Raw genomic sequence first — 27,265 nt, 5'->3', positions numbered from 1 at the left:
GTGCCAATTTTAATCCAAGAGATACAAGTCATTTTGAAAATGACTGGCGTAAGAAGGAAAATAAGAATTTAGTAAAAGAGTCATGAAGCCAGTACGAAAGTGCTGAAGAACCACAGGCGGCTCCAGAGCCACATGTTGAACACCCCTGATCTAATCTCTCCTCTTGAATTTTTATGCCTCTCACAGTTCAAAATTCTGCAGTTTGTTGGAACTCTGTTGGTTTGGTAGGAGTGTGTCTTTCCACTGTACAGTTCAGACGGTGTCCTGGCGCAGTTAACAAGATGTAGAGACGAGTTCATGACGTCAGTGTGTGTGCCGGTTATATTCCTCCACCAACAATCCAAAAACATGCGAGTTAACCGGTGAGCGGTGGTTGTGTAGGTGGGAAGTGAAATGAAGCCACGCGGACACGTCGTCAGTCTCTCAGCACCAAGAGAAGACCCTGCTTCTGCGAGGAGCTGCCTTACGAGTTTATTTACAATTCACAAAACACAGGTGTCGCTCTCAAACAGTGTTCAATGTTTCACATTCGACTCCCAGAGGAGCCGCTGCTTCCTCTCTACTGCTCAGTCTTTGGTTTCCCAACGTAGAAATGATGAACATTCCTACCTTAAATACTCTTTAAATCACTGCTCATATATATTTCCTATATTCCTTTCAAAATATCCTTTTGATGTGTTTTACAGCTTTTTAAATTCATCCAACATACAAGCCAGCCTGATAATGAGCTTGTTATTATATCTGGGATTAATACTTAATTTATGTACAGCTGATTTCTTTTATGGCTTCAAAAATACATCAAACCTGCGTCTGAAGACGCCTTTGTAGTAGTTGTGCGTTTGACAGCGAACAGAAGGCATTTAAAATAGATAAGCTTTCTACTTTTCTTTTAAAGAATAAAGTTAAAGTTTTTTGTCCTAATAAAAGGTGTAGAAGCTGCGATCAAGTGGTTGACTGCAACTTAGGACAGAAAATGATCAAAATGATCATCTAAGAACCTGCATTTTTAAAATGGAGGAGGTTCCTGCACACTAATGGCAAACAATCCTCAGTCACTTGTCTCAGTCACAGAAAAGAATGAAAACACTTCATAAAGCGCAGTGCGCCCCCCGGTGGACAGATGCAGTGCTGCCATGAGGACACCAGAACAACAGTGCAGACCTTCAACAACTAAGGTCTGTGTAAAGCAGGTTCAGACTATAGGAAAGAAAAGATTAAGGTTTGAGATAGATGTAGTTTTGAGTGATAAGTTAAACCTTGAGCTTAATTTTTCATGCTTTACACAGACTTTAAGAGCATTTTTAGAGTCGGTCTTTGTCCTGACAGCTGAACAATTCAGATACCCTCAAACTGAAGTTTCAATTGCCCCATTTAACCCATTAAAATCACAGTTTGTCTCCAACTGCAGTGATGGACTGGGGATAATCTTACACATGAGCTGTGCTGTGATTGGCTGGAAGAAAATCTGTGATAACACCAAATATCAGCTTCTAAAAACAGAATTTTTCCACTTCCTTGAATTCAATAAAGATGAAACTTAATGTTTTGAGGTTTTCTGCATTTGGATGATTTAACAATGTGGCCAGTTCGAAACACGTTGGCTCGCCATTGTCTTCGCCGTTGTCTTTGCCGTGACCTGCATCAGTAAAGCCGACTGATTTGAAACCTTTTACTTTGAAATCTGTACCGACGCCACGATCGGTACGGTGCCATGAAACCTTTATGTTGCTTCACTTGTCTCCGTCGCGGTCGCTGCGCAGCCGCCTCTCGTGCTGCCGCTTGGTGATGAGGTACTTGAAGAACTCGTAGACGGACCAGCTGATGGCGGTAGAGGGCATCTGGTAGATGATTCTGGCCTGGACGCCTTTGAAGAAAGCGGGCGTGCCCCCCGTCCTGTACACTGTCCGAAAGGCGTCGGCCAGGCCCGAGACGTGGCGGCCGGCGGGGGCCGAGGCGGTGGCCGCCGCTCCGCCCTGCACCACGTGGATGGCCTGAGCTTCCTGCGTGTTGAGGAGGGTCTTGCAGACATCGAGCGGGGTGGTGGCGGCGGCGGCAAGCGCTCCGGCCAGCGCGCCCGACACCACGTGGGAGGAGGGGTTGTACTGTCTGTGTGGGTTGAGCAGCTCCTGCAGGTACTCGTACGTCATGAAGTGGAGCGCCTGGAACGGCACGTTCATGGTGAGCTGCGTGGTGTAGCTGCGGTAGAACGCCGTCGAGCCCTCATGGCGCAGCATGGAGCCCACGCAGTCCAGCACGCCGCGGTACGGACTGTTGAACATCTGCATCCGCTGTTTGACAACTGTGAGGGCGAGGAGGGAAAACCTCATCAAAATGACAGATCAATGACGTTTATCCAGAAAACATGGAGGACAACAGCCTTCGGGGGCGGGTATAGACAGCCAGAACATTAAGACCGCTAACAGGCGAAGTCATGATCACTGTATCACTGCACCTGTTAGTGGGAGGGAAGTACTAACCAGCGAGGGGATAGTTCACCGTCAGAGTTGATGAGTTAAGAGTAGGGGAGTCAAACATAAGGCCCGTGGGCCAAAACCGGCCCAAAAAAGCTCAAATCCAGCAAACACGACACGACACTGAGATATCGGTCAAGCTGCCATGAAAGCTAGTGAGCTTGTTGCTATCAAACTCGCCTCAAAGCCATGCTGTCAGGGTGAGGTTGTAAAAACACCCATAATGCAACAGCTCCAGGAGATGATTTTTTTTAGAACATGCATTTTGCCCCAGAAGGTTTTATTAGAAATTACAAGTTTGTTGTAACATTTTCATCACTGCCCTACAATTTAAATTAGAAGGTTATTACATTAATATCTTACCAGTCCGGCCCACTCAAGGTGCACTTCATGCGACTCCTGAACTAAAATGTGTTCGACACCTCTGTGACTAGCTGGTTACCATGCTAAGTTTAGTAGCCATACCAATAGCCAAACATATAGAGCAGTCAGTCCAGCCTTGCATTTGCAGATTCAAGGAAGTAACGGGGTTTGGAGTTCTGAAGTAACTATTAACTTAAAACAATAAAAACATTTAACACAAAAAGGAGCTGAATGCCGTACAGTGACTCACTACTGCCACCTAAAGTGCCAATGTGGCATTAATTAAATTTTACACACTGCTCTGTCAAGAATCATTTCTTTGGTTTTCAACGATTCGTTTCACGTGAAAACGGGTCGTTTCTGCATTTTTGTTTCAGAAAGGTTTTGTGTTTATTTTCGTGTTTGACTGGTCCGGCCCATTCAAGATGAAATGTGGCCTCTGAAGTGAAATGTGTTTGACGCCCCTGTATTAGAAGCACAAAACTGACTATTTCTGAGGATTTTGATGAAGTGGTGATGGGTTAAGCAGTCAGAGAATCACCGAAAGTCTCAACTGATCAGGGCTGGTTTGATGGAGAAAAAAAATTGCAGGCGGTCCTGATGTTATCACTGCTTTCAGGTTTGTCTTTCTAATAATGATAGTGATGGTTGAAAGCTAATTTATCTCTAAACTAGATTTATATTTTCTTTTGTAGGTTAGAGAAGTGAGCTTGTGTTGGAATTATTTATTTGACTAAAGAAAATGACAAAATGATCTATTATAGTGAAAAAACCTCAATAAAGAGATGTGAAGTGTCTCATCAGTCATACTGACTGTGTTTTTCTGAAGTTTTCTGCTTCAGGCTGGACTCGTGTGAGTCTGCAGCTCCACCAAGTGTCTCCACAGTGAAACTGTCTCTATAAATAGAGTAATGCTGAATCTTCACTGTGCATAAGATGGGAGGATGAGGGGGCGGGGCTTACCTTCAGCAGGGTTCATGATGGCGTCGTGCAGCACGGTGGCCATGCAGCCTGCGATTCCTGCAGCAGAGTTGAAGAAGTTACAGAAACTACACAGCAATCCATGGGGCATGCAGAATTGATTCTCTCACCATTTGCGAAGTGGCTGTTCGTCCCGGGGTGAATGGCATTGTTGAGTGACAACTTGATCTTCTCGTAGCAGGCGAAGTAGAGGGCGTGGGCAGGCCCCGCCCCCACCGCCAGCACGTTGACGCCTCGGATCGGCCGCCACACTCCTTCGGTCCGTACGATCTGTCGTAGGGCGTCCATCACGTTCCGGTAGCGTGCTCCCGGCTCGGGGTGGAGGCTCTGCATGCGAGTCTACAACGAGGAAAACTAAAGTATGAGCTTCTCAGCTATAATCAGCTTCACTAAAGTCATTTGAAGCACTCCAGGTATTTCTTCATTAAAGCAGATGACCGTTGAATCATTCAAAGAAAGAGCTACTGAGTTAGAGGACATAGACTGCGTCACATTCTATGATTTTTGAAGTGTGTGTTCAGTGTAAAGGTCTGACACGGTGAGAACTACTAGACTCCATTTACACGACAACATTTCAAGTGAAAGCAAATCGTTTCAGAAGGTTTGGGTTTGTCGGGTAAACACATGGCCTTAGACACACAATCATGAAAGAGTTCCTCACAAACTATTCCTCCAGCAAATCAGACCAGAAAAATTAGGACTCAAATACCCCAACGGCAGAGACTCGATCGCATAAATCACCTCAAACTGTCTTCATGCTAAAGAAGTTACACAGCTGAGGGGCAATAAAGCAAAGTCAAACGTACCAAACAGACATTACACAATCTGTAAACTTCCCCTGACGTACTAGAAGACGATAATCTGGTGTGTCAACGGAGATATTCATAACGGACCACTGGACTCCCCCGGACACACCAAGTCATGAAGAATGTGCTCAGTCACTCACAGCAGGTCCGAACACTTTGAGCTCAAAATGTTTCTGTAACTTCCACAACACTGCTCTGAGAGCCCGATCTTTACCCCGGCAGCTGATTTGATGTTTGATGGGATCAAACAGCAGGAACACTGCGAGCGTCATCTGGACAGTACAGGCACATACCAATCCCCCCCCCCCCAAAAAAAGACTGTTCCAGAAAATGTTTTCTTTCAAGACCAAACCGTTCTGATTCCCGACAGGTGAGAAACTAAACAAAGTGTTCACGGATCTGAACAAACTCAACAATGGAGAGGTTTTTTTTGTCTATAAGGAGATTATTGCAAAGCTCTTTTAGGACCTGATTACATAAAGTTGTTTGCGTAAAGACCAATAGTTTTTGCTTTTTTTGTTTCAGAAAAGACTTAGGTTTATTCTGCAACGTTCTGAATAAAGAAACAGCAGAAATGCTGAAAGTTATGCCGTTAACGTGCCAGGCCACAAGTTGCACATGTGGGTGTGGTTTTACTACAAAAACAAACGACACCCGAGGACAATATGCTATAAACATTAATAATGGAAGTACACGGACATTCGTATGGACAGACAGAGAATATGGACTGGGAGTCATATTCTGGAGGAAATGTGCTTAACGATGCACCGATACCACTTTTTCCCCAAAATGAGTTGTGTATAAGTATTTGCATTTGAGTACTGACCGATACCGAGTACTTCGTGTTCACCTCAGAAACTGAGTCCCATGTCCTGCTTTCCACCAGCTGTGAGGCGAGGAACTATGCTATGCATATGTGCTCCTCACTGGCCGCCCGCGCTTTGCAGTGAAGTGCCGTAAACCACACGCTGCTGTAAAGTGGTACCGGTGCCGTGGTATCGGTGGCAGTTTTACGAGTACTCATGCTTGGTATCGAACCGATACCTATTACTGGTATCGGTGCATCCCTGATTGTGCTTATTGCCAAGCTACTGAGCATGTGTGGAAGAACTGTATACTCCAGCTGTGGTGCGTATGCGCAGTGGTTTCCACAAGGATGGAGTCGAAGCCTTTTCGAAAAATTCAACCTTTAGAGCAATTTTCAAAGAGTTGCGCTTTTCAGTGGGTCCAAGCATCGTCGGTGTGTAAACGGACACCTAAAACACTACAAAGCTAAAAACTTCCTTGGGCCTCAAATGTGAAAATAGTGATTTTTAGTACTTTGTGATGTTAATCATATATTTAAGTTGTGGAAATTTGATGTCATAAGAACAAGTTGATTTCAAACTTAAAAGAAAATGCTGATGATGAACAGACAATCCATCAATTTTATACAGGAAAATAAAGTTAGCCTGTGCATGCTTATTGTAGTCTGACCAGGGTTTACTCACTTTAACACTTTTGCCCCGGACATCTTAAAAAAAGTGTTAAATAGCAGTCTGATGAAGTAAATCAGTATGTTAACCTTCTCCTTATCTCGAGCTGAAAGGAGGCATTCAGTGACGACATGCTACGATAAGCCGAAACTCAAGTGAAGTCATGGCACGATGGATGTTAGGAAAAACATAGAGCTGATTTTCGAAGATCTAGCAATCAAGACTGAGTTCATCATGACTGAAAAGGTAAGGTTTGCCTCCAGACTGTCATGAGTCCCAGTCCATGTTCTCATGGTTCGGAGCTCTATAGTTGACAGTGACTAAAATGTTTATAGTGCATTCTTTTCTTTGCGCATGTGCGTGGTTTCATTAGATAAACAACCAACAGCGCCAACTCGTGCCTGAACATGCTCACGACAACATTTTCCAAACATTGCTGTGTTAATAGGGCCTAAACCTTAGTTTTTCTGGGAGTGTGGGTCCTGAGGAGTTTCTCTGCTCTGGATAACATGATCAACCAAGATGGACAAAACCTTGAAAATAAAAGCACTTGAATAAAATGTTAAAGGGGAAATTTGTTTGGGTGTGGATTCATATATATATATATACAAGAGTCATTTATCACATCGAGAAATGACAGCCTTTAAAAAAACCAAAAAAAAAACCTGTTACATCATATTTCTTTATTACTACATCCATAATCTGATAAGTCTCATTATCACAACTTTGTATTGATTCACTTACATGAGGAGAATTGTTGAAGTGTTATGACACTATATTACTGTACTACATCAGCGTAATCTTTTATTTATTTTTACATTTTTTTTAAAAAGGGCTTTTTGTTTTTGGATTTAAGAGGAAATGATCCATTAAATCTTGCTTTTCTAGAAAACCCTAATTGCCTGCATCTTTCAAATGTTTATTTTCTTGTTGTTACAAAAGCATCTTAAGCTGTTCAGTCAATGAGGAAACAATGCCTGAAGGAAGAAGGAACTGAACCGCCGTGTATTAAAAGAAGCGTTGAGCCAACAGGGCGTGACACTAACAGGAATCCAACACTGTGAAAACCAGAACATTGTGGCACAGGAGTCACAAACACGGCTGAGGTGAAAAATTTAACCCACTTCCTCAAGTTTTACAAATTTCATATATATGCAATAGTTCTCCACTTGCTTCAGCTTTACTTTAAGGGGAATTTTTTTCACTTTGGAAACAAGACTCTTACTTAACGAAAGCTTAATGTCTTGATTGATTTCCAGGAGGTTTTGTTATTGATTCAGTTCATCCAAATGAATTAATGAGGCTTATTTCTATTCAAAACACTTTGAGTTGCATAATGCACACATTGGAAATCGACATGTGATCAGACATGTGAGACCCAACAGGAATGATCTGCCGAGCATAACTCACTGCTGCAAAGGAAAATTCTCCTGTAATCAAGAAGCTGATCAGCCTTCTCTTCCCATCGCGGAGGCAACCACAACATATACCAAGTGAACAACACAACGTGGTAACAGACTAAGGAGCTAAAAGCCACATAAAGACCATTACTCCTTGAGGGCGTTAGTGTTGTCACCACTGGAAGTAGTTTGGCGTGTCTTCAAAATGTGAATAAATGAGACCAGTGTCTTGCAGCTATTGCATTCTAGGGTAACAAACAGTTATTCAACAGAACTATGCAACGTGAACCTTGACGGAGACAGAAGTTATGCACGTCAAACGACAAGGAAAGAAGTTTGGCAATCCACCACGGGCGGTGGTTATGCAAGACCACAATAGAAATCTACAAGGTGGGTATCTTTATACCTAGCTGCAGAATAATGCCACATTTACAAAAAACATATTTCGCCCTCTACATTCTCAAAAATAACATTGTTCTCACCAGATCGTTATTCTAACAAATGATTTAGTTACACAGAAACACAGAAAAACCTAGTTAAGAGCTACTATGAGCATACCAAATCTATGAGAGGCAGTGCAACAAGAAACAAGAAGCATAAGGCCAGACAGGCCAATCAGACTGCTGGAAAAAAACACAAACAATGGCAGGAATACTTTCTGCTCCTTCAGCCATTATGCAGCGAGGGTGATTTGTTTGGACTGATAGAGAACTGGAGTTCTTCGTAAATGTGGTGTTGAGTATAAACAAGTAAACAACAAGAAAATATTGACTGGGAATTGAACAATAGCTGTAAACATGGTTCTCACACACAAGATGCTGATAATGCTTCAGTCTCACAGTGTGACGTTAAACACCGTCCCGCCATGTAAACACGCCACGAAACATAGTGAAATCTCAATTTTTCCACTAAATTTCACGGAAATGGAGCCCAACTCTAAATAATTTGAATAAACACAGTGTAATGTCAGTTTTAACCTTGCCTTGAACATTTGTAAATAGGTTATTATTGTAGAAGGGAATTAAACTGCTTCCCAGATATGATTTAGCTGACGCACTTTTTTCTACAAAGTAAAAGGTGCGTTTCATTTCCAACAATTCATTCTTTGAACATTGATACAACGACCCATAAGAGTTACTCAACTGTTATCTATTCACCTTGGACTGTAAAGGACCTCATCTGATGGAGAAAGTCAAACATATATTTAACCAACAGAAAACCTTCACTGAATGACCTCAACTCTTCAAATAGTCCATTGATTTTCACTGGAATTCATTCTCCTTTCATAAGCATGCACTTTAGAACAGAATTATAATCCACACATATTGAACTGATTTGGCATTGTTTACTGCTATTTTTCAGTGAAGGCACTTTCTGTCTTTAGAGAAGTGCTATACAAATAAAGTTATTATGATCATGTCTCATTGCCGTTATTTAACAGTGGTTAAGTAAACTATTACCCACGTTTTCCGATGACTTTATGTAATTGCAATGGAGCATTCAACTGTGGAGGTGCTTCAGTTGAATGGCAATACTCGTTCAAAAGCCAGAGAGTAAACCTGGAACAATCATGTAAATTATTCGTACTGCAAAAAGAAAGAAATCACATTAGACTGATAATGGAATCACGAGTCTAAAAGAGAACCGTCCCTAAAGCCCACTCGCTAGTAGAAGGCTAGCAGAGTGACAACTGTCAAAACTTTACCGTTTTACGTTGGATACACCAATACACGTTTTTAAACATCTTTACAGCCCCCGCCCGATAAATGTCCGATCTGCCCTATGCGTGTCACGTTATTTAACGCTGGTTCGGTACCTGACCTCTGTTAGCAAGGTTATCCCGGTTAGCCGCTAAGCTAACAGGAGCCAACACGAATCGAGCACAGGCTTCTGTTGAGGCCTACGTTTATTTAACCAGCGTCTGCGCTGTGCGTGATCCAACGCGGCCTGAAAATGTTTCTAAACCCCCCAAACAGAATGCTTCTCTTTCAGTTTCACCTTGACACAGTCGATGGGGTACATGAGGCAGTGCTCCATGATTCCAGCCACGGCTCCTGCCAGCATGTGGGTGCTGGTGGCGGCTCCCTGGGGCAGCCCTTCATAGTCTATTTCTGGCTCCACGGAGGTCGAAGACTCCGGCACTGCGCGGTGCAGCACCGGGGAAAAGTCCTGCTCCTTGGCCATTCTCGGTGAGAAAGACCCGACAAACCCCGTGGCGCCCAGGACCCTGCTGCCCAGCCATCGGATCTCTGCTCCGGCTGCGGCGCCCGCGACCCGGCTGTCGACGCCCGGCGCTTCCATTGACGTTCGCCGGGACACGAAACCGTCCGCTTCCATCCAGGTGTGAGGAAAAGGTCCGTCAGATGGTCTTAAAATCGAGGACAGGACGACCCGCCAGTCGGTGTAGTGTTCCCGGCGGAGTGTGGCAAGCGGGCAGCTGCAGGTAGTCCGGGAACCGGGAGACCGGACGGGCGGGATGCAGTGTATTTGACAGTTGAGTCACTGTAGAGCTGCACGCTGATTCGATAGGAAGACCTTCAATCATAAGTAGCGCAATCCAATTGGTTTAACGTTTGCTTCAATAGCGAGAGAAAATAGGCGGGACTTATCTCTGAATGGTCCATAGAGATTTCGTAACTGCGGGATGTCACATGTAATGTAAGTACAGTCTGATTCAAACAGGACGTCCCGAGTCAAGAAACGGGACAAAATAAATAGATATATAAAATAAAATAAAATATGTTATACTTGAACATTTTGAAATATAGAACACATCTCTGTGATTCCCTTTCAGAAAACTTGTAGAATTAATTAATTACTTAAACTAAATGTGAGTCTGCCCAGAATTAAACTCAACCAAACAATGTTTTATTGAACCAAATAAACATGTATCTTAACTGAACTTCACTTGAATGGCGTTCAATAAATGTAAACATGATGCAGTGAAAAAACACAATAAACAGACAATTAATTCAGAAAATATTTTTCTGGAATTTCTCTCATGATTATTATGTGTGGGTCTACTTTTATAATATATCGTTATACACGCGCACACACACACACACACACACACACACACACACACACACACACACACACATAGATAGATAGATAGATAGATAGAGATATGACATAAATGCAATGATTTCAATACTGACATATATCTGCGAAAGGTCAAGATGACACATGATACTTTATAATATCAAAAAAAAAATTCTAAAGTTAAGATTCAGACAATCTAAAGCAAAAGTGCCTTCTTACCAATAGAATAAGATGAAACAACTAATGAGAAATTAAAATGTATTGAGACAACTGATGATTAATCCTAATTAAAGAGTTTGATTAAATAAATGAGATGCAAATGCATGGTTACTCACACATGTTCAATCTAGTCTCAAACATGTTCAATCTAGTCTCAATACAACAGCTCTGCCATGTATCTTATCTCAACAGAGCTTTTTGTATTCCTGCTATTTTTTTGCCATAAATGGTGCTTTGCTACTGTATGTCATATAAAAATATTTACCCTCTCATGCATATAGCAACATGTCGGTCTCCCTAACATTAACATTGAAATAATTGATGGTCTGTCCAATACATTATAGCTATATTTGGTAAGGTATTAATAAACGACATAAAGCAAATATCAAGATTACAGATAGAGCATTATAATTGCGGTTTATAAATGAGCTGTGATTTTTCCTGCAGTCCCTGAATGCCTCACAGTTTACGCGTCTGCGCAGTTACGTCAGTGATGACGTCCCCTTCAGTCAGACCGGAAGCGTGTCGGCTCTCTTTGGGTCATTTCCTCTGTTAACGTCGACGACTCAGATTTAAAATCCTCTCCGTAAGAGAAAAAAACACATTTAATCTTCACGTTTTCTTTTTCAAACGCGGACGAACTCTGCCCCGTGTCTGTCTCACCGTCATGGCCGTGAAAAGTCTTCATTAGGTGAGTTACGGGACAGATAGCTAGTGTTTCATTAACGCACCGTTACCCGGTTTAACTCTTTTACACAGAAAAACCAATTTCGTCGCTAATATCTCATCTTTTTTTGCAGCTATTTGTTTGAAGTATTAGCCGTTTTTTGTATGCATCACATTAATCTCCTTTTCAGAGCTGAAAAGGTAAGGGTAATGCTAAAGCTACATTTTAAAAGGATTTCTCAACTATAATATTACAGTTCAGTATAGAGACACAGGCTGACGTTAATCCTTCTGCATTAGAAAAGTATTTCAATTGTATTGCGTCCAACACGCCTCAGTCAGGTTCAGTAGGCCTACCTGTTACGGATCAAATGAAGATACATTGTTAAACTTTACAATACTGCTTCAGTTGTTACAGATCTATAGAGTTAAGCTTCATGTTACAGCTCAACCCAACAGTTAAGTACATAGGAACTAGTAGTAATTTCCTTCATTAACCTCTGAAGGAGTGTCCGTCTTACTAAATGTTGCCTTAATGAACTTGAGTCTATTCATAAATCAGACGGAGCTTGTTTTGGTTAGACTTGTTTTTTGAAGTCTGGTGTGGTTTAGATCCAAAACTCTGCTTTATATGTAATTTAAAAGATTACCCTTAAGGGATTCTGGTGCTTCAATAGTCTCCTTTTTCTAACAATAGCATATAACCTCATCGTAATGTTTTTTGTTATGTGACTTCTCTCATACAATCTGATTATTTGTGTGAAGGCCTGGGAGAAATGTTAATTCCTCCCTCAGATTCCAAAGCCCTCCTCGTCAAACCGGTTACACTTTGAACTTGAAAAGTAAAGAAATTCTGACTACTCCTGTGTGGTTTCACGTGTCAGTTTTGGGAAAAGTAAACAAACAAAAAAGAAATAACGCCCTATAAACGGTTTCTACTCTGATTGTAATTGCCTCTTCAGTTCAGGAAAATGTTTCTCCATCTAACAGATCCACTGGTTTACAAGATGAAAAGAATTACCCAGGAAAAGAACAAATCTGCATGAGACAACTGGAATAACAGACACAAAATTCTCAGACATAAATATGGAAACATGGTGTATTTATGCATTCTTGCTTCTATACTTGCCTTGTACACCTGTAGTAATGGGGGGGGGGGGGGGGTGCTACTCTCTAATTCCTCAATGTATCCCTGGAACAAAAAAATGCTCGATCACCTCTAGTAATTGTACTCAAGACTCACAGAGACTGTTGTATAAGGCATTTTAACTTCTTTTTTCTCTCTCTCTCTCTTCCAGCAGAACAAACTTCATAAGTTAGGACTGGATCCAAACAAGCCTGCAGCCGCCATGAGGTGACAACTTGTGTGTGTGCTGAGCTGGACACATGGCAAGGTACAACACTGATAACAGATATTATTGCTGAGAATAACTTGTGTTTGGACCTTCTGGAGTCACAATCTCAAAGTTATCTTTACATTCCTGACTGAGTTTAGTCTGCGCCTCTCAAAGCATGGGATACAGAAACTTGGTGTCTATATTTAGCGCAGGGGTGTCCAACACAAGGCCCATGGGCCAGAACTGGAGCACAACCAGCTACATTCAGGCCAAACCCCCAAGCAAATTGTAAACATTTTGTGGTGCTACCATGACAGCTTGCTATCAAACTAGCCTCAAAACCATGCTGTCAGCGTGAGTTTGTAAAAACATGCATAATGCAACAGTTATAGAAGTTTTTTGGACATTTCATTGTATTCTGCACCAGAAGGTTCTATTAAAATTGGCTTTGTGTTAAGATGCATGGCTGCAGCCTCCATTGGTGTGTGAATGTGTGTAAATGGGTGAATGTGATTAACAATGTAAAGCACTTTGGGGCTCCTCACGCAGTTGAAAAGTGCTATATAAGTGAATTCCTTTTACCAAATGTAAACTTTAAAGTTTATATTTAAAGGTTATTATGGCACTATTTTACTGGGCCAGTCCACTCTGGATGAAATTGCGTTGCATGTGGCCCTGAGCTAGAATTTGTTTGACCTACTTGTTTGAGCACCCTAAATTGTGGAATGAGACGGAGTGCACGCTTGCAGTGATGATGACAGAAAATTAGTAATGAATGTGGTTTTCAGCTGCAGAAATTGTCAACCGCTGAGTGAATGGTGTTCGTGGTGCTCATCTTCCTGTAAAAGTCTGTCTCCACCGCATTTCACCTGTTGTGCTCAGTTGATTGTCTGTGGTGTCACGCCTCTTACTATACACGTTGTTTGCACTGATCTTTGAATACTTTCATTACAAGAAGCAGCTCTCTCATCATCAGCCGGGGTACTAACGCCCCGTTTACGCAACGTTTCAAGTGAAAAACGCTTCGCTTTTGCGTTTTCGTTTCAGAAAAGATTTGTGTTTACATGGCAATGTTTTGCGCAGCAATTGCAGAAATGCTTTTGTATTGGGCCACCAGTGGGTGCTCTTGCCTTTCTTGTCAAACACCATTGTCAGTGTAAAAGGACACACCCAACGTTTTTGTGTGTCACTTTAAAACAATGTCATGTAAACGGGGCCAAAAACAGATCTGGGCATCATGAGGTCCGGGTGCCATATGTGCCCCTTTGGCTGATAATGACTGACCATTTTAGATGTAATAAAGTCAATAATAACAAAGTTTTCCAGGTTATTGGCCATTATTACATTATTGGTTGCAATAATGCAAGTTTCACCTCATGCAATGGTTGTTTTACATTGGGGGGGGGGGGGGGAAGAAGAATAATTTTCATCAACTTATTTACTGAAATTTTAAATTTTAAAAAATGTAATCATGATTTCCAGAGAGAGCCTGGGAAAGAAAAAGTGTCACAGAGCAAAAGTACAGTACAAATATAAATCATGTTAAAAAAACAGCTTTTATTTTATCAAGAAATAATTCTTATTGAGAACAAATTCAAGTCAACTTACGTCTCAGGCCTTAATAGCAGTGCAAATTTTTCACGTGGCCCTTTGGGAAAATTAGTTGTCCTCTTGTGTACTAAAGTAACTGTAGAACAGCTGCGAACAATAAAAACTTCATCACTGAAACATTTCACTGTAGCTTTTTTGAAGTAGGAAGTGAAGCAACATTTCCAGCGGTAGTAGCTCACAATAGTTGTGATTACATGGACCATATAAACATTTCAATCAAGTTTGAAATGACAATGGGATTGTAAGAGGTGGTGTAGTCCAGTATTTCATCAGATCATAGTCCATGTAAACAGAATATCTGGTTGCTTCCTGCAGTCGGAGCTTTGCGTTCGTGTCTGTGACATCATCTAAGGTCATGAGGTGACCGCGTATACACACCAGTGTTTTAAGAAAGATGGAGGGAGCAAAGCAAAACTGGTCGGTGCAGAAAACAATTCTTTTAAACCTATTAAAAGACAGAATAGCTGAAATACTTGACACACACAGAGAATTCCACGAACTTTGACATATGCTGTTTTTGTGACGGGCGCACAGTGCAAAGCATCATGGGATTGATCCACTGAAATGAGTCGAGTCACATCTTGATGCATATAGTCCGGCGCAGCGTTCCGATTACGTTCAGTGTTCATGTAAACAGGACAATCTGATGTTGTCAGTGTTGAAGCAGTTTTGTTCCTCCCTGCAGGATCACGTTCTCCTGCCTGCCGGCCTCCTGGTACTGCAGCGTGTCCGTGCTGTCGGTGGGCTGCGCCCCCCGCCAGAGGCTCTTCCTGCTGCTGCTCTTCATCACCTCGGCATTGCTCCTCCTCGGGACCTATCGGAGGCAGCTCTGGGGCGGCCAGCGGCGGGCCGGAACCCGAGTTAACAAGTGAGTGGACCGCTACCCAGCCGGTGTGTGACGGTGATCTGATTCATTTTTTGGAAAATGTGATATATTGAGAATCAAGATGGAGAACAGGCAGTCACGTATGTGTCCTATTGAAACACGGCTATAAACACTTTTTTATAATTAGCTATTCTTTATTTAAAAAAATGTTCACCACAGGAAGATAATCAACTTCCTGCATGTGAACTTGACATCTGTTGAGGTGGATATTCTTACTCAACATCATCGGCTGATAACCTGCGACTGGCTGCAGGTGTGCTGCACAGCAGCGCCGTCAAGCAGTGGCGAGCATCAGTGTCTAAAACTGACTGATTGTGAGGTCCCGTCTAAACTCCACAAGTGGATATGAAAAACTTTCATTTTCAACTTTTTGAAAATACTCAGTTTCCGTGGAAATAAGGGGAATAGGCAACTTTTTGAAAATGCTGGGGCTCTATCTCCGTGTAAACGGTGGAAGAGTTGCGGCTGTGCATGCCCACTACACCCGTAGTACATGGTTCTTCTGCACCTGTGTCTTGGTAGTTTTATAGTTGACAATCACCGTAATAACAATCCAACTTCATCTGCCTATACGAATATCTGACAGTGGTACTCACCATTGTTAATGCACAATATTTATAGTGTGTTGTCCTCTGCATAGCTTTCTTTTTCATTATATGTGTAAAGTAATGAAATTACATGGGCTGCTTCCTTGTGTGTCAAGAAAATCTGTGAAAGTACACTGAGAATTGTATAAATCTTTCTTGATTTAAAGAGGTAAATAATTGAACACACTTTATAAAATGATCATAAGCAGGATTGCAATAAAGAGATTAAAACACTAATGTCCAGGTCAGCTGTTATTTAAAGCCCAAGGCGTCGGTTCAAGCAGGTGATGAGCTGGGTGGGAGGGGTCTTTGAGGACGGCAGGGCTCCTTCTCAGGACGTTCAAGTCGGTAAGTGTGAGACTTTTCTGAAACGAAAACCCCAAAATGATGCGTTTTCACTTGAAATATTGACGAACAAACGGGTCTAATAACAACAAAACATACGAGCTGGAGATGTTTAAGAAAAGTTATTATTCCTCCAAATTTCTGAGCAGTTGCTCTGGTTAGTGAGACAACTGGACATAAAACAACACCCATAAGTGAACAGTAGATGGTGCTATTGTCTGTGGATGAGCGATAAGTGGAAGCCATTAAAGTAGCTTTAGCAGAAAAGCTGTAATGTCAGAGTTAATTGTGAAAAACATTTGCATCAAAGGAAACGTTGGTCGCTCTGCAGATTCACCAAGGTCGCACAAATGGGCACCATTCAAACGAAGACAAAAGGATGAGGTTGTACTTATTACTTCTGGTCTACAGGAGCAAAGAAAACCTTGTTCTCAAGATTATATTGGAAAACATAACTGTTGCATGTTACAAGTAATTTGCAGCTTTTTCTGTTTTGTGGGTGTTGCCAGAACAACGCTGTTATTTAGTGGAGTGAGCGTCACTTCTCTGCAGACCGATCGTTAAAATCCTCCATGATGATGGATAATTGTAGGTTTCTTTCTTGAAGAGGCTGGAATCAGTCAGATTCAGACTCTCCATCTGGTGCTTGAGCCGGTTTTGAACCACATCTGCTGCTTTAGTCTAAATGTCTCGTTTATATCAGCTTATTGCAGAAAATGAGGGTCTGATTTTGTATCACTGTTGAAAGAGAGTTTGCATTTTGTTAGTCGACGCATTTTCTTCATTTTGAATCATGCAGAACATGGTGGCTGCTTCATGTATGAATGGAGATTTTCTTCTATTACTTTAGAAACTATAGAATAAATATCTGAGAGATTTCCTAGAAATGGAGAAAGAAGCTGCTTGATTTCAGGTCAGAATGGAGATTCACTGACACAAAACCTCACAATTCTTCTGACGATTAATCCCCTCGCCTGTGTCTACAATGTCCGTTTCTTCCTCACACATTTTGGCAGAGCTGCTTCCTCCAGTGCAGATCGGTGACGTCGGTCTCATGTCAATGACGTGGAAATCGCATACATGAAACTTGACTGTTCAGACTTCGGTCGCATTGAAAGACATCAGAGACATTCGATGTGGCACCACATATGATGGAGGCCTGGGTCTGGTCTGCAAAAATCGGAATCGGGTTGCATTTTCCTGCAGTGTGAACTTAGCTTTAGGGATTGTTTATCTGAAGTTTCAAGTTAAAATGCAGAATATGGAGTGGGAGTCATGACACTCTGGAGGTTCTTATTGTTCACCTACTGGCACATGTGCAGAACGATTTACTACGGCCATAGTGCACATACGCGGTCGTAGAGCTTCCGATTCCAGAAAGTGTCGTTTTCACCCGTCCACTCCACGAAGGAGCTCGAGTGTTTCCCAAAAGTTCCACCTTGTGAGCTCTTTTCAAAAAGTTGCATTTTTAGTGACTCTAATTTGGAAAACACAATGAAAAGACTTTCATTGCGTTTTCACTTGAAATCATTGCTGTGTAAATGGTCCCCTAAACAGCTCTTCTCCTTTCCCGACGTGGTTTCCTTTTCCTCCAGATATCTCTCCATCGCCGAGTCCATGGAGGCCACCGACGTTCTCAACTCGGCCCTGAACTACGGGATCGTGGTAGACTGCGGCAGCAGCGGCTCCAGGGTCTTCGTGTACTACTGGCCCCCCCACAACGGAAACCCCCACACCCTGCTGGACATCCGACAGATGAGAGACCGCGACCACAGGCCCGTGGTCAAAAAAATCAAACCTGGTGAGACGGCACGGTTCTCCTCCGTCGGCACCCGACAGCCACTTTAATCCTGTAACGGAAAACCAATGAAATCCTGCTGAGCATTGGTGAAACGGTTCTTCACAGCTGGAAGAAGAGATGTTCTTTTAGTCTTCTTCTAATCTTTTATTTGTGGTTGTGTTTCAGGTCTGGGTGGTTTCATGTTTTTGTTCCCCGATGGGTTGGATGAAGTGTTTTTGTCTTTTATCTCAGTCACGGCAGACAGATTAGATTAGGGAGCTGCTGCCAAAGTCCACATGGAGGCTTTGACCCTGGAACGTCTCATTCTGTAACGAGCCGTTCTCACACCTGTGGAGCGGAGAAGAAACTGAGAACAGATGTAAACAAAATCTTATGACAGTATAAAAGATGTCAAGTCCACAGGAACACTTGAGTTAAACCTCTTCTTGATCATTTATTAATGATCTTAACCGTCCGGTAACCTTGTTTGTGACGCACAAACAAGCTAAAGTCATTTTTCTGTTAACTTTCATTGAAATTTATATCTATATATATTTATATACACATTCAAGCAGTTGCCTCATTTAATAGTGATAATAATTAGCTTGTGGGTCGGATAATGCCAGTTGGCTTTAAATCATGAGATTATCAGATCCATGCAGTTTTGTCATTGTGATCTGTGTTGTTCTGTATCTGACCGTACTGAACAGTCTGTCCCTGTCCCTGTCCCTCAGGCATCTCCACGCTGGCCAACACTCCAACCAAAGCCAGCAGCTACCTGCAGCCTCTACTCAGCTTCGCTGCCGCTCACGTCCCGCAGAGCAAACACAAAGAGACGCCGCTCTACATCCTCTGCACCGCCGGCATGCGGCTGCTGTCCGACAGGTGAACACTCGCATCTTTTTCCTCTTTTCTTCTCTCTTGTTGGGTTTATGCTCTAACTCATTACATAGAGCTGTCTGAGACTTTGTCTTAGTCCACTTTATTTAAGTGTGTGTGTGTGTGTGTGTGTGTGTGTGTGTGTGTGTGTGTGTGTGTGTGTGTGTGTGTGTGTGTGTGTGTGTGTGTGTGTGTGTGTGTGTGTGTGTGTGTGTGTGTGTGTGTGTGTGTGTGTGTGTGTGTGTGTGTGTGTGTGTGTGTGTGTGTGTGTGTGTGTGTGTGTGTAGCCAGCAGGCGGCCATCTTGGAGGACCTGGTGACCGACGTCCCATTGGAGTTCGACTTCCTGTTTTCCAGCTCACACGCTGAAGTAATCTCTGGAAAACAGGAAGGTAAATGGAACTACTTTTAGGCTACATTTACATGACAACGATTTCAAGCGAAAATGCTAAACTTTCTTCATGGGAGTTCGTTTGCACGACAACGGTGCTCGGAGCCACTGAAAACGCAACTTTTTGAAAACTGCTCACTAGGTGGAACTTTTTGGAAATGCTCAGTCTCCATGTAAATGGGAAACTTTTTGAAAACACTCCGACTCTGTCTCCATGGAAAGTGGAAAAAGAATACAACTTTTGAAAAGGCTCAGGCTCCATCTCAGTGAAATGTTGCGACTGCATATTCACACCACTGCTGTTAGTAAATGGCTCTTCGGCACATGTGTGAGTAGCTGGACAATAACAACAATGTTTCCTCCAGGGTGTCATGACTCCCAGTCCATAATCTCCTGGAAGCTGGTAGTTTCATAGTTGACAGTCATCATGATAACAATCTAACTTCATCGTCTGTCCATATGGTTATCGTTTTCAAAATGTTGTCGTGTAAACGCAAGTTTTTTCTGAAAGAAAAACGATGCTCACTTGAAATATTGTTCTGAAGGTGCTGCTGAACATTACATTTCTAACGTGTGTGTGTGTGTGTGTGTGTGTGTGTGTGTGTGTGTGTGTGTGTGTGTGTGTGTGTGTGTGTGTGTGTGTGTGTGTGTGTGTCCTCTCCACCCTGAAGGAGTGTATGCATGGATTGGCATTAATTTTGTGTTGGGCCGCTTTGATCATGCCGATGAGGGTGAGTTTGATTTCAACAACACTTTGGAAACAGACACGTTTGTGCCGTAATGTTCGGTCTAAAACTACCAAACAATTTCAGAGGACGCAACAGTGGAGGTGACAACAGGTGCTCAGAATCAACATCCAATCAGCAGGCGGCGCACAGTGGGCATTATGGACATGGGCGGAGCCTCGCTGCAGATTGCCTATGAGGTGCCGAGCGCCATCAGCTTCAGCTCTCCTCAGGAGGTGAGGCTGTAAGATGCTCTGTCGCTCTCTCTTGCTTTCTCTCACTTCCGCTCTCTCGCTCACTTTCTCGCTTTCTCGTTTGCACTCTCTCGCCCTCTCTCTCTCTCTCTCTCTCTCTCTCTCCCCCCCTCCCTCTCTCTCCCCCCTCCCTAGCAGACTCCTCATGTTTCTGTCTTCCTCAGGAGGAGGCAGGTAAAAGTGTGCTGGCCGAGTTCAACCTGGGCTGCGACGTGGAGCACACGCAGCACGTGTACCGCGTCTACGTCACCACCTTCCTCGGCTTCGGAGGAAACATGGCCAGGCAGCGCTACGAGGACCAGCTCTTCAACAACACCTTCACCAAGAACAGGTCAGACACACAATGAGCCGCCATTTGCTCTGGACGCGCTCCTCTTTTCCAGAGTTTCAGCTCAGTTGGACTCGGTGATGCTCGGAAGCTTATTTTTGCTGACCTGCTATTGTGAAGATATCAAGAGGCTGTAATGTCTCATTTCACTGCTTCAGGCTGCAGTTGTCATCCAGAAAGAACAATTTAATGAGGAATTAGTGACACCTCAGTGAGCTGAAGGGAGTTAAACACACTCTTTTCTGTTTCTTTTCAAGACTCACAAGCCCGTAGAAGCAACGGGGTTGTTAATTGTACTCGAGTACAGATTCTTGGTTGAATAAGACTCTGATCAAAATAAAAACTCAGTTCTTGGTAACTCGATGACTCTTGAATCGTCCTCATAGAGATTATAAAGAACACATACGCCTGTTTGAAGGATGTAAAAATGAGCAAGTTCAAGTAATTGTTATTAGATTTAAAGAAAATGAAAGTTATCAGAAAAATTTGTTCTCTGGTATCTTGCAGAGTGTTTACCGGTAAATACTTCGATACTTTATCAGAGTGAAGCACATTCACACACATACTTGCATGCACGGAGACACACATTTACATTAGTCCGGTACGTTATAACTTTTAACTTCAGTCAAACGTCACATTGGTTTTTTCTTCAGCGTGTACATGAACACACACTTCCACTACGTAGCTCACAGTCAGCCGTGTTCGATTCAACAAGGGAAGTCAAAATAATGTGAAAGTGAGAAAAGGTAGATTTAAAGTGTGCTTGAGTTTAGGTGGAAGTGATGTTTAGTTTTAATGAAACAGAATGTTTTAAATAGAATTAATGGAGCAAAAGCATCATAAAGAAATGAAAGAGCTTCACTTTTCCTCCACAGGGTTTAGGTTGCATTCGGGTGTAAAATCTATAAAATGGGTCATGATGTTTAACCGTGAGTAAATAATGACATATCGAGCTGACGGCAGTGTGATGTAAAACAGGAAGTTGAGAAATCCAAGTTGTGTGTGTGTGTGTGTGTGTGTGTGTGTGTGTGTGTGTGTGTGTGTGTGTGTGTGTGTGTGTGTGTGTGTGTGTGTGTGTGTGTGTGTGTGTGTGTGTGTGTGTGTGTGTGTGTGTGTGTGTGTGTGTGTGTGTGTGTGTGTGTGTGTGTGTGTGTGTGTGTGTGTGTGTGTGTGTCCACACGAAGACGCACTCGCACAAATATTTACAGTCAGTTGACAAATAAACACATGAGACTGTTTCCATGAACAATGTTTTTCCTAACAAGCTGAGATCATGAAACCAGACCTGCTCGCCACTCTCATGAGCACTAAAGTTCCACATCAGGAAAACGTTTCCTCTTCCCGCCGCTGTCAGCAGCCTTACCTTCAACTCCCTCAGGTTTCTGACCACTCAGACCGGGCTGAGCGACGACAAGCCATACCTGGATCCCTGCCTGCCCGTCGACCTGTCGGACACCGTCGCCCGTGACAACCGCACGCTGTACCTGCGAGGTCAGGGCGACTGGGCGCAGTGTCAGGAGGCGGTGAGGCCCTTCCTGGGCCTCCACAATGGCACCATGTCCCCTGGCGGCGTCTACCAGGCGCCCATCAACTTCAGCAACAGCGAGTTCTACGGCTTTTCGGAGTTCTACTACTGCATGGAGGACGTACTGCGGATCGGAGGACAGTACCACAGCGGGAAATACTCCCAGGCTGCCAAGGTATCGCACGCACAGCAGCGCCAGTCGCATTAAAGAGCTACTTTTGGTTCGTTTGGAGGCTTCAGCTTTGTTTTCGCTTCATTCAACAGGAATACTGCGCCACCCAATGGTCAACGCTGAAGAAGCGTCTGGACAACCAGCTGTTCTCTCAGCAGGCTGACATCAACAGGCTGAAGTGAGTTGGTGGTGCTGTTGGACTGAGCATCTCTTACTAGAACAAGGTTGTCAAACATGAGGCCGTGGGCCAAAACCGGCCCACAAGAGGCTCCAGTCCTGCTGCCAAACATCAAGCAAATTCTACAAATTTCAAAGAAAACATTGGTTTATAAGCACATTTATGAAGAGGAGCAAACACAACACAACACAACGCTGACACCTGAGCTGATGTGTCTCTGATGCTGCCATGAAAGATAGCAAACTAGCATTAGCCTGAAGGCCATGCTGTCAAGAGCAGTTTGTAAAAACACCCATAAAGCAATAGTTTTTTCATGTTTCACTGTATTTTGAAGATACCGGAAGATTTCATTAAAATTGACTATGTTGAGGTTGTAGTCAATTTCTGTACAAATTGTGAAAATAGACATTTTCATCTGGTGTAGTCTGTGCCACAACAAAGACAACCGTAAATATGAAGTTATTATGGCACTGCTCAGTCAAGATGAAACTGAGCTGCATGTTCCTCGTAAACTGAAATGTGCTGAAACGGATAAGCGGGAGAAAATGGATGGATGGATGAACCAGAGCTGAAAACTTTGTTCCAATTTTCTGAGAATGCAGAACATTTATTTTTGTGTGAAATGACAGAAAAAATCATCAGATTTGATTTTCTTTCATGGTACCAGAGGCAGCAAAACAGCCCAACAACATGATGTAACTCCTCCATGTTTCACAGTAATCTGAGGACTCCTCTTCGGTTTCATGTGTCCATCGATCAGATGATTGTGAAGATTTCAATATTTTCAGAGATGCACCAACTTCTTGTTGAGCTTCTTCTGAGCTCCACATTCAGGAAGCAGAGCTGGGAACTTGATTTAACCAGGAGGAAACCCACAGGATGAGGCTCAGAGATTAATATCCAGTAAAATGTTCATGTGACGTCCTCACTGAGTGCTTCACTTCAGAATCATCAACCACAAACTGAGCTGCTGTAACGAAAAACTTTTTAGAAAACTTTTCCTTGAAGAAAACTTGTTTTCTCAAACTTTTGTTTGCTTCCTGATGTTGAGCAGATCTTCCTTTGAGTCCCTTCAACAGCGTGTCGATTTTTCATTATTGAAGATATTAGATGTTTGAAAAATGGCAGAAGAATTCCCTCTTTGGACATTTTTTCCCACCATAAAATCAAAATTAATCCATGAACATGATGAAAAAGTTCACTTAAGAAGCCTGTTAACTGAAGGTTTTAGACAAACCTGCCACTCTCCTGCTTCCTGCCACCAGATGGCGCCGCAGCTTCAGCTCTGTGTCCACTCCTCCACAGGTATCAGTGCTTCAAGTCGGCCTGGATGTACGAGGTGCTGCACTCGGGTTTCCGGTTCCCCCCCGGTTACCCGAGCCTGAGAACCGCCCAGCTGGTCTACGACAAGGAGGTGCAGTGGACTCTGGGTGCCATCCTCTTCAAAACGCGCTTCCTGCCGCTCAGGTGAGTTGCGTCAGGTGAAAGCAGACCAGAACAGAAGCCGTTGATCCGTGCGTAACATGTGCTGTGCTGCGTGTCGCCGCTCTGCAGGGACCTGCAGCAGGAGACGCTGCGGCAGAACCACCCCAGCTGGCTGCGCTCCTCCTTCGTCTACAACCACCACCTGTTCTCGCTCTGCATCCTGGTGGTGGTGCTCGCCATCCTGCTGTACATCCTGCGCCTGCGGAGGATCCACCAGCGCGAGCAGCGGCAGGCTGAGGCCCTCAACCTACTGTGGGTGGAGGAAGGAGAGGCGCTGCTGCCGTGATGAGCCGGGAAATCAAACCGCAGCTTTAAACACACCTCAGACTTGAACAAAGTTCTCTCATGAAAGGAATCAGCCACGCATCGCACCATCAAACTAAACTGTAAAGAAAAAAAAAAAAAGGATGATGGAGCATCATGGACCAAACCTAAACTTTAAAAGTACCAGAACTTCAGATTCAAGCCTCGCCGCGTGTACATTGGGGGGCGATGGTGAGTCACTGCAGCTTTCATCTGTTGTCGGATCACTTTCCTTTTATTTAAGTTTCTTGTTTTCATGTCACTTCCTATTTATTAATGCGTTAATGTGAAGTCTGAATCCTGCAGGAAGCTGCAAAGTCGTCGATGTAACGTCTGGTGAAACCGTAAACGGGAGTCGAAATGTAACCCTCTCATGACATCACGTGGGCCTAAATCAGCCTGTTTATTGGCTGCAAGCTGCTAGCGATCGGCTTCAGAGCTCACGGACGTGAGGAACGACTCAACACACCATCTGGTGGCACAGAGCGGTAATACAAGTTGAGAGTTGGTAACGAGTTAAAAAGCCTTCAGAACAACAGAAAACAGTTTGAGATTTTTGGTTCTTTCTGGTTGTTGCAACTTTTTACAGAATAGCTTCAGTAAAGCCGCTCAGTTTGAGCTCTGGGCGCTTGTTTACTTTTCCCAGACGACTTCCTGTTCAGGACTCTAAGCCCTGCGCAGTGAGAGGAAGAGTCTGCCTGCAGGCTGCGGCAGCGGCGAGACCTCGGAGGGCGGCGGTGTCGTACACAGACGCAGCCAGATGTTTTAAAGGACCACCCACCGTGAGACGAGGCTCCGTGTACACACAGAAAGCCTCACAAAGGATCCTTTGAGTGGGATTAGCGGAGAATTGCGACATGTTGATGCGAGTCCTGGATTCGGTGAACTCCACGCTACAAACACGTTAACATACAGATTCACGGTGTTACAGGGAGGAACGCCACAGAAACAAACCATCAAACTTGTGTTCGATTACAGACACTAATGAAGCTCAAGTCACAAGTTTAACTGCAAAGAATTGAAGTCGCATGAATCAAAAACATGTAGAACTGAATTCCAAACTAATTCTTCTCGCTCCGATTTGCTTCAGTGGTTGAAGTGTTACTTTTTCACATAAATGTGATTCATTGCTGTTCGACACCATCTTTAGGTGTGGTTAACGGAGGCTGGATGAAATCTAAATCGTGTTGGTAACTTTAAGTGGAATGCTAATCCTTTACGTTTCAGCCTCATTTGCTAATGTGCAATTTTCTTTAAAAATCATTTCCACGTTGCTTGGCGGTTTCTCACTTCTCACAAGCTCAGAGTGCTAATGGGTGACGACTCCTCGCAGGTTTTTAACAGCCTGAAATCGAATGAATGCCGAGAAGATTTCAAATCTATCCGTGAATATTCCCGAGTTTGTTTCTTTTTAAAAGACATTTGAGGATCTTAAAATAGCAGCAGTGTCGGAGCTGCTGACGGCTGTAATCACGCTGTCCTGGTGGCGGACTCCGCCTCCCACCAACCCGTCCTCTGGAAACACCGAGCAGCTCGTATCCAGAGCCTCTGGAAGGTTTCCTGGACGACAGAGAACTGCGGAGTGGTTTCATGGAGGCGCTGAGAGCAGACCAACTCAATGCAATAAGTCGGGCTGCGATGGCTGCTAAACCGATTCGTGTGTTTGATATGGTTTTCCACTTGAACAACGTCGACGCTGTTTCTACGAGGAGGAAAGCCTCGTCGAGAACAACGCTCGCTCTCTTCATCCTCTGTGTTTTTAGTGGTGGTTGGATAAATGTCAGCAGACCATGACGATGCACGTTTGCGTCTGAGCAACAGGCAGTGAAACTTGTAGATTCTTTTGAGTTGATCCAGAGGAACATGAACCATCGAGCTGAACGATGATGACTCCTTTTGTTTTTACAGAAACTGAGTGAATGATACTTGGAGAGAACTTTTCTGTTTCTGCACTCGTTTCTCTTTACAAATTCATACTTGGTTTATTTTGGTTTCAATCCGGCTCTCTGCAGCCTGTCAGACCACCATCCTAAAAACCCACGTTCCTCTCAGCAGTGTCTTTCATCTGCTCTCCTGCATCACAATGTGTTTGTAATTTGACCACAGCCTCTTTATATAAGAGGCTTCACTTTCTTCTGCTGCTTATTCTTAGGTAACCACTAGAGTTGCGGCTCATGATTCAGACTTTAAAGATAATCTGCAATCATCCTACACTGTCTGCGTGTCGCATCGAGTTCTTGTAATTTGACACCAGGCTCACAATTGTAATAGTCTGTAACTGACTTTACATTTCCAAGATGCAGCATTGCAGGCTTGTAATTTGACCCTCTTCATCTTGCCCACAGTTCTTTGAAAGTCTTGTTACGTGTATGTAATTTAACACCAGCCTCATCCAGCTGGTTTTTACTTTGTGGAGCCAGCTCATATTGCTCACGCTTCACTAATAGAATTCCAAACAAAGTGCATGCAATTTGGCTCCAGCCTCTTCTTGTTTATGTGCTGCATTAGAATAGCTTGTAATTTGACATCAGCCTCATCGTCTTTGAAGCTGCTCGAGCAGCATGAAAGGAGCTCAGGAGGTCTCAGCTGTGAAACGTGTGTATGAGACCTTTCCACTCAGAAGCTCCTCCCCTTCCTGCTTCTGTCTGACTCCTCCTCCGAGGTTTAACTGGACCAATCGGTGGCTGTATTTTCAGCCCTGGGCATCGTGCAATGTGGAACAGTTCATTCACTGAATGAGATGCTTGAGTCATGTTTTTTTGTTTTAGTTTTTTTTTTTTTCTTCTAATTTGAGGTACATTTGACATAAATGTGAATTGAAACAATGCAATAAAAAATCTTTTTGTAATAAAACTGCTTCTGACTCGCACCTTCACTTCATTCCTGACAGAACTCATTTAAAAAGAAAAAAGTGTGTAAAGTTGGAACGCGGCTTGATTCAGTATTAGCGATTACAGCACAGACAGGCGTTGATCTGCCATTTTGGTCTTAACAAGTAAGCAAGAAGCATTCACAGCTTTCCAAAAGTTCTAGCAGAAAGCAAGGCAAGTTGATTTA

At 43.3% G+C, this 27,265-nt stretch overlaps 2 protein-coding genes across 2 annotated transcripts; one reads left to right on the top strand and one right to left on the bottom strand.

Annotated features, from left to right (window-relative positions):
* On the bottom strand, positions 1-9,970 carry LOC308109859 (mitoferrin-2-like). The gene is made up of 4 exons (XM_080463670.1): positions 9,495-9,970; positions 3,926-4,154; positions 3,798-3,854; positions 1-2,299 (listed from the first exon to the last, which is right to left on the bottom strand). Exons 1-4 carry the CDS (start codon positions 9,831-9,833, stop codon positions 1,731-1,733), a joined length of 1,194 nt encoding a protein of 397 aa, XP_080319796.1. The 5' UTR covers positions 9,834-9,970; the 3' UTR covers positions 1-1,730.
* A 1,298-nt stretch (positions 9,971-11,268) lies between these two features.
* LOC308109854 (ectonucleoside triphosphate diphosphohydrolase 7-like) lies at positions 11,269-27,064 on the top strand. Its single transcript, XM_080463665.1, has 13 exons — positions 11,269-11,448; positions 12,722-12,817; positions 15,057-15,239; positions 17,785-17,990; positions 18,704-18,854; positions 19,136-19,239; positions 19,910-19,969; positions 20,051-20,199; positions 20,382-20,548; positions 21,924-22,245; positions 22,335-22,420; positions 23,726-23,887; positions 23,975-27,064. The coding sequence occupies exons 2-13, from the start codon at positions 12,810-12,812 to the stop codon at positions 24,189-24,191; spliced, it is 1,815 nt and encodes a 604-aa protein (XP_080319791.1). The 5' UTR covers positions 11,269-11,448; positions 12,722-12,809; the 3' UTR covers positions 24,192-27,064.
* Positions 27,065-27,265: the final 201 nt, after the last annotated feature.

Source organism: Lipophrys pholis (assembly GCF_963383615.2).
Source record: "Lipophrys pholis genome assembly, chromosome: 5".
NCBI lineage: Eukaryota > Metazoa > Chordata > Actinopteri > Blenniiformes > Blenniidae > Lipophrys > Lipophrys pholis.
This window is presented reverse-complemented; position numbering and strand designations above follow the sequence as displayed.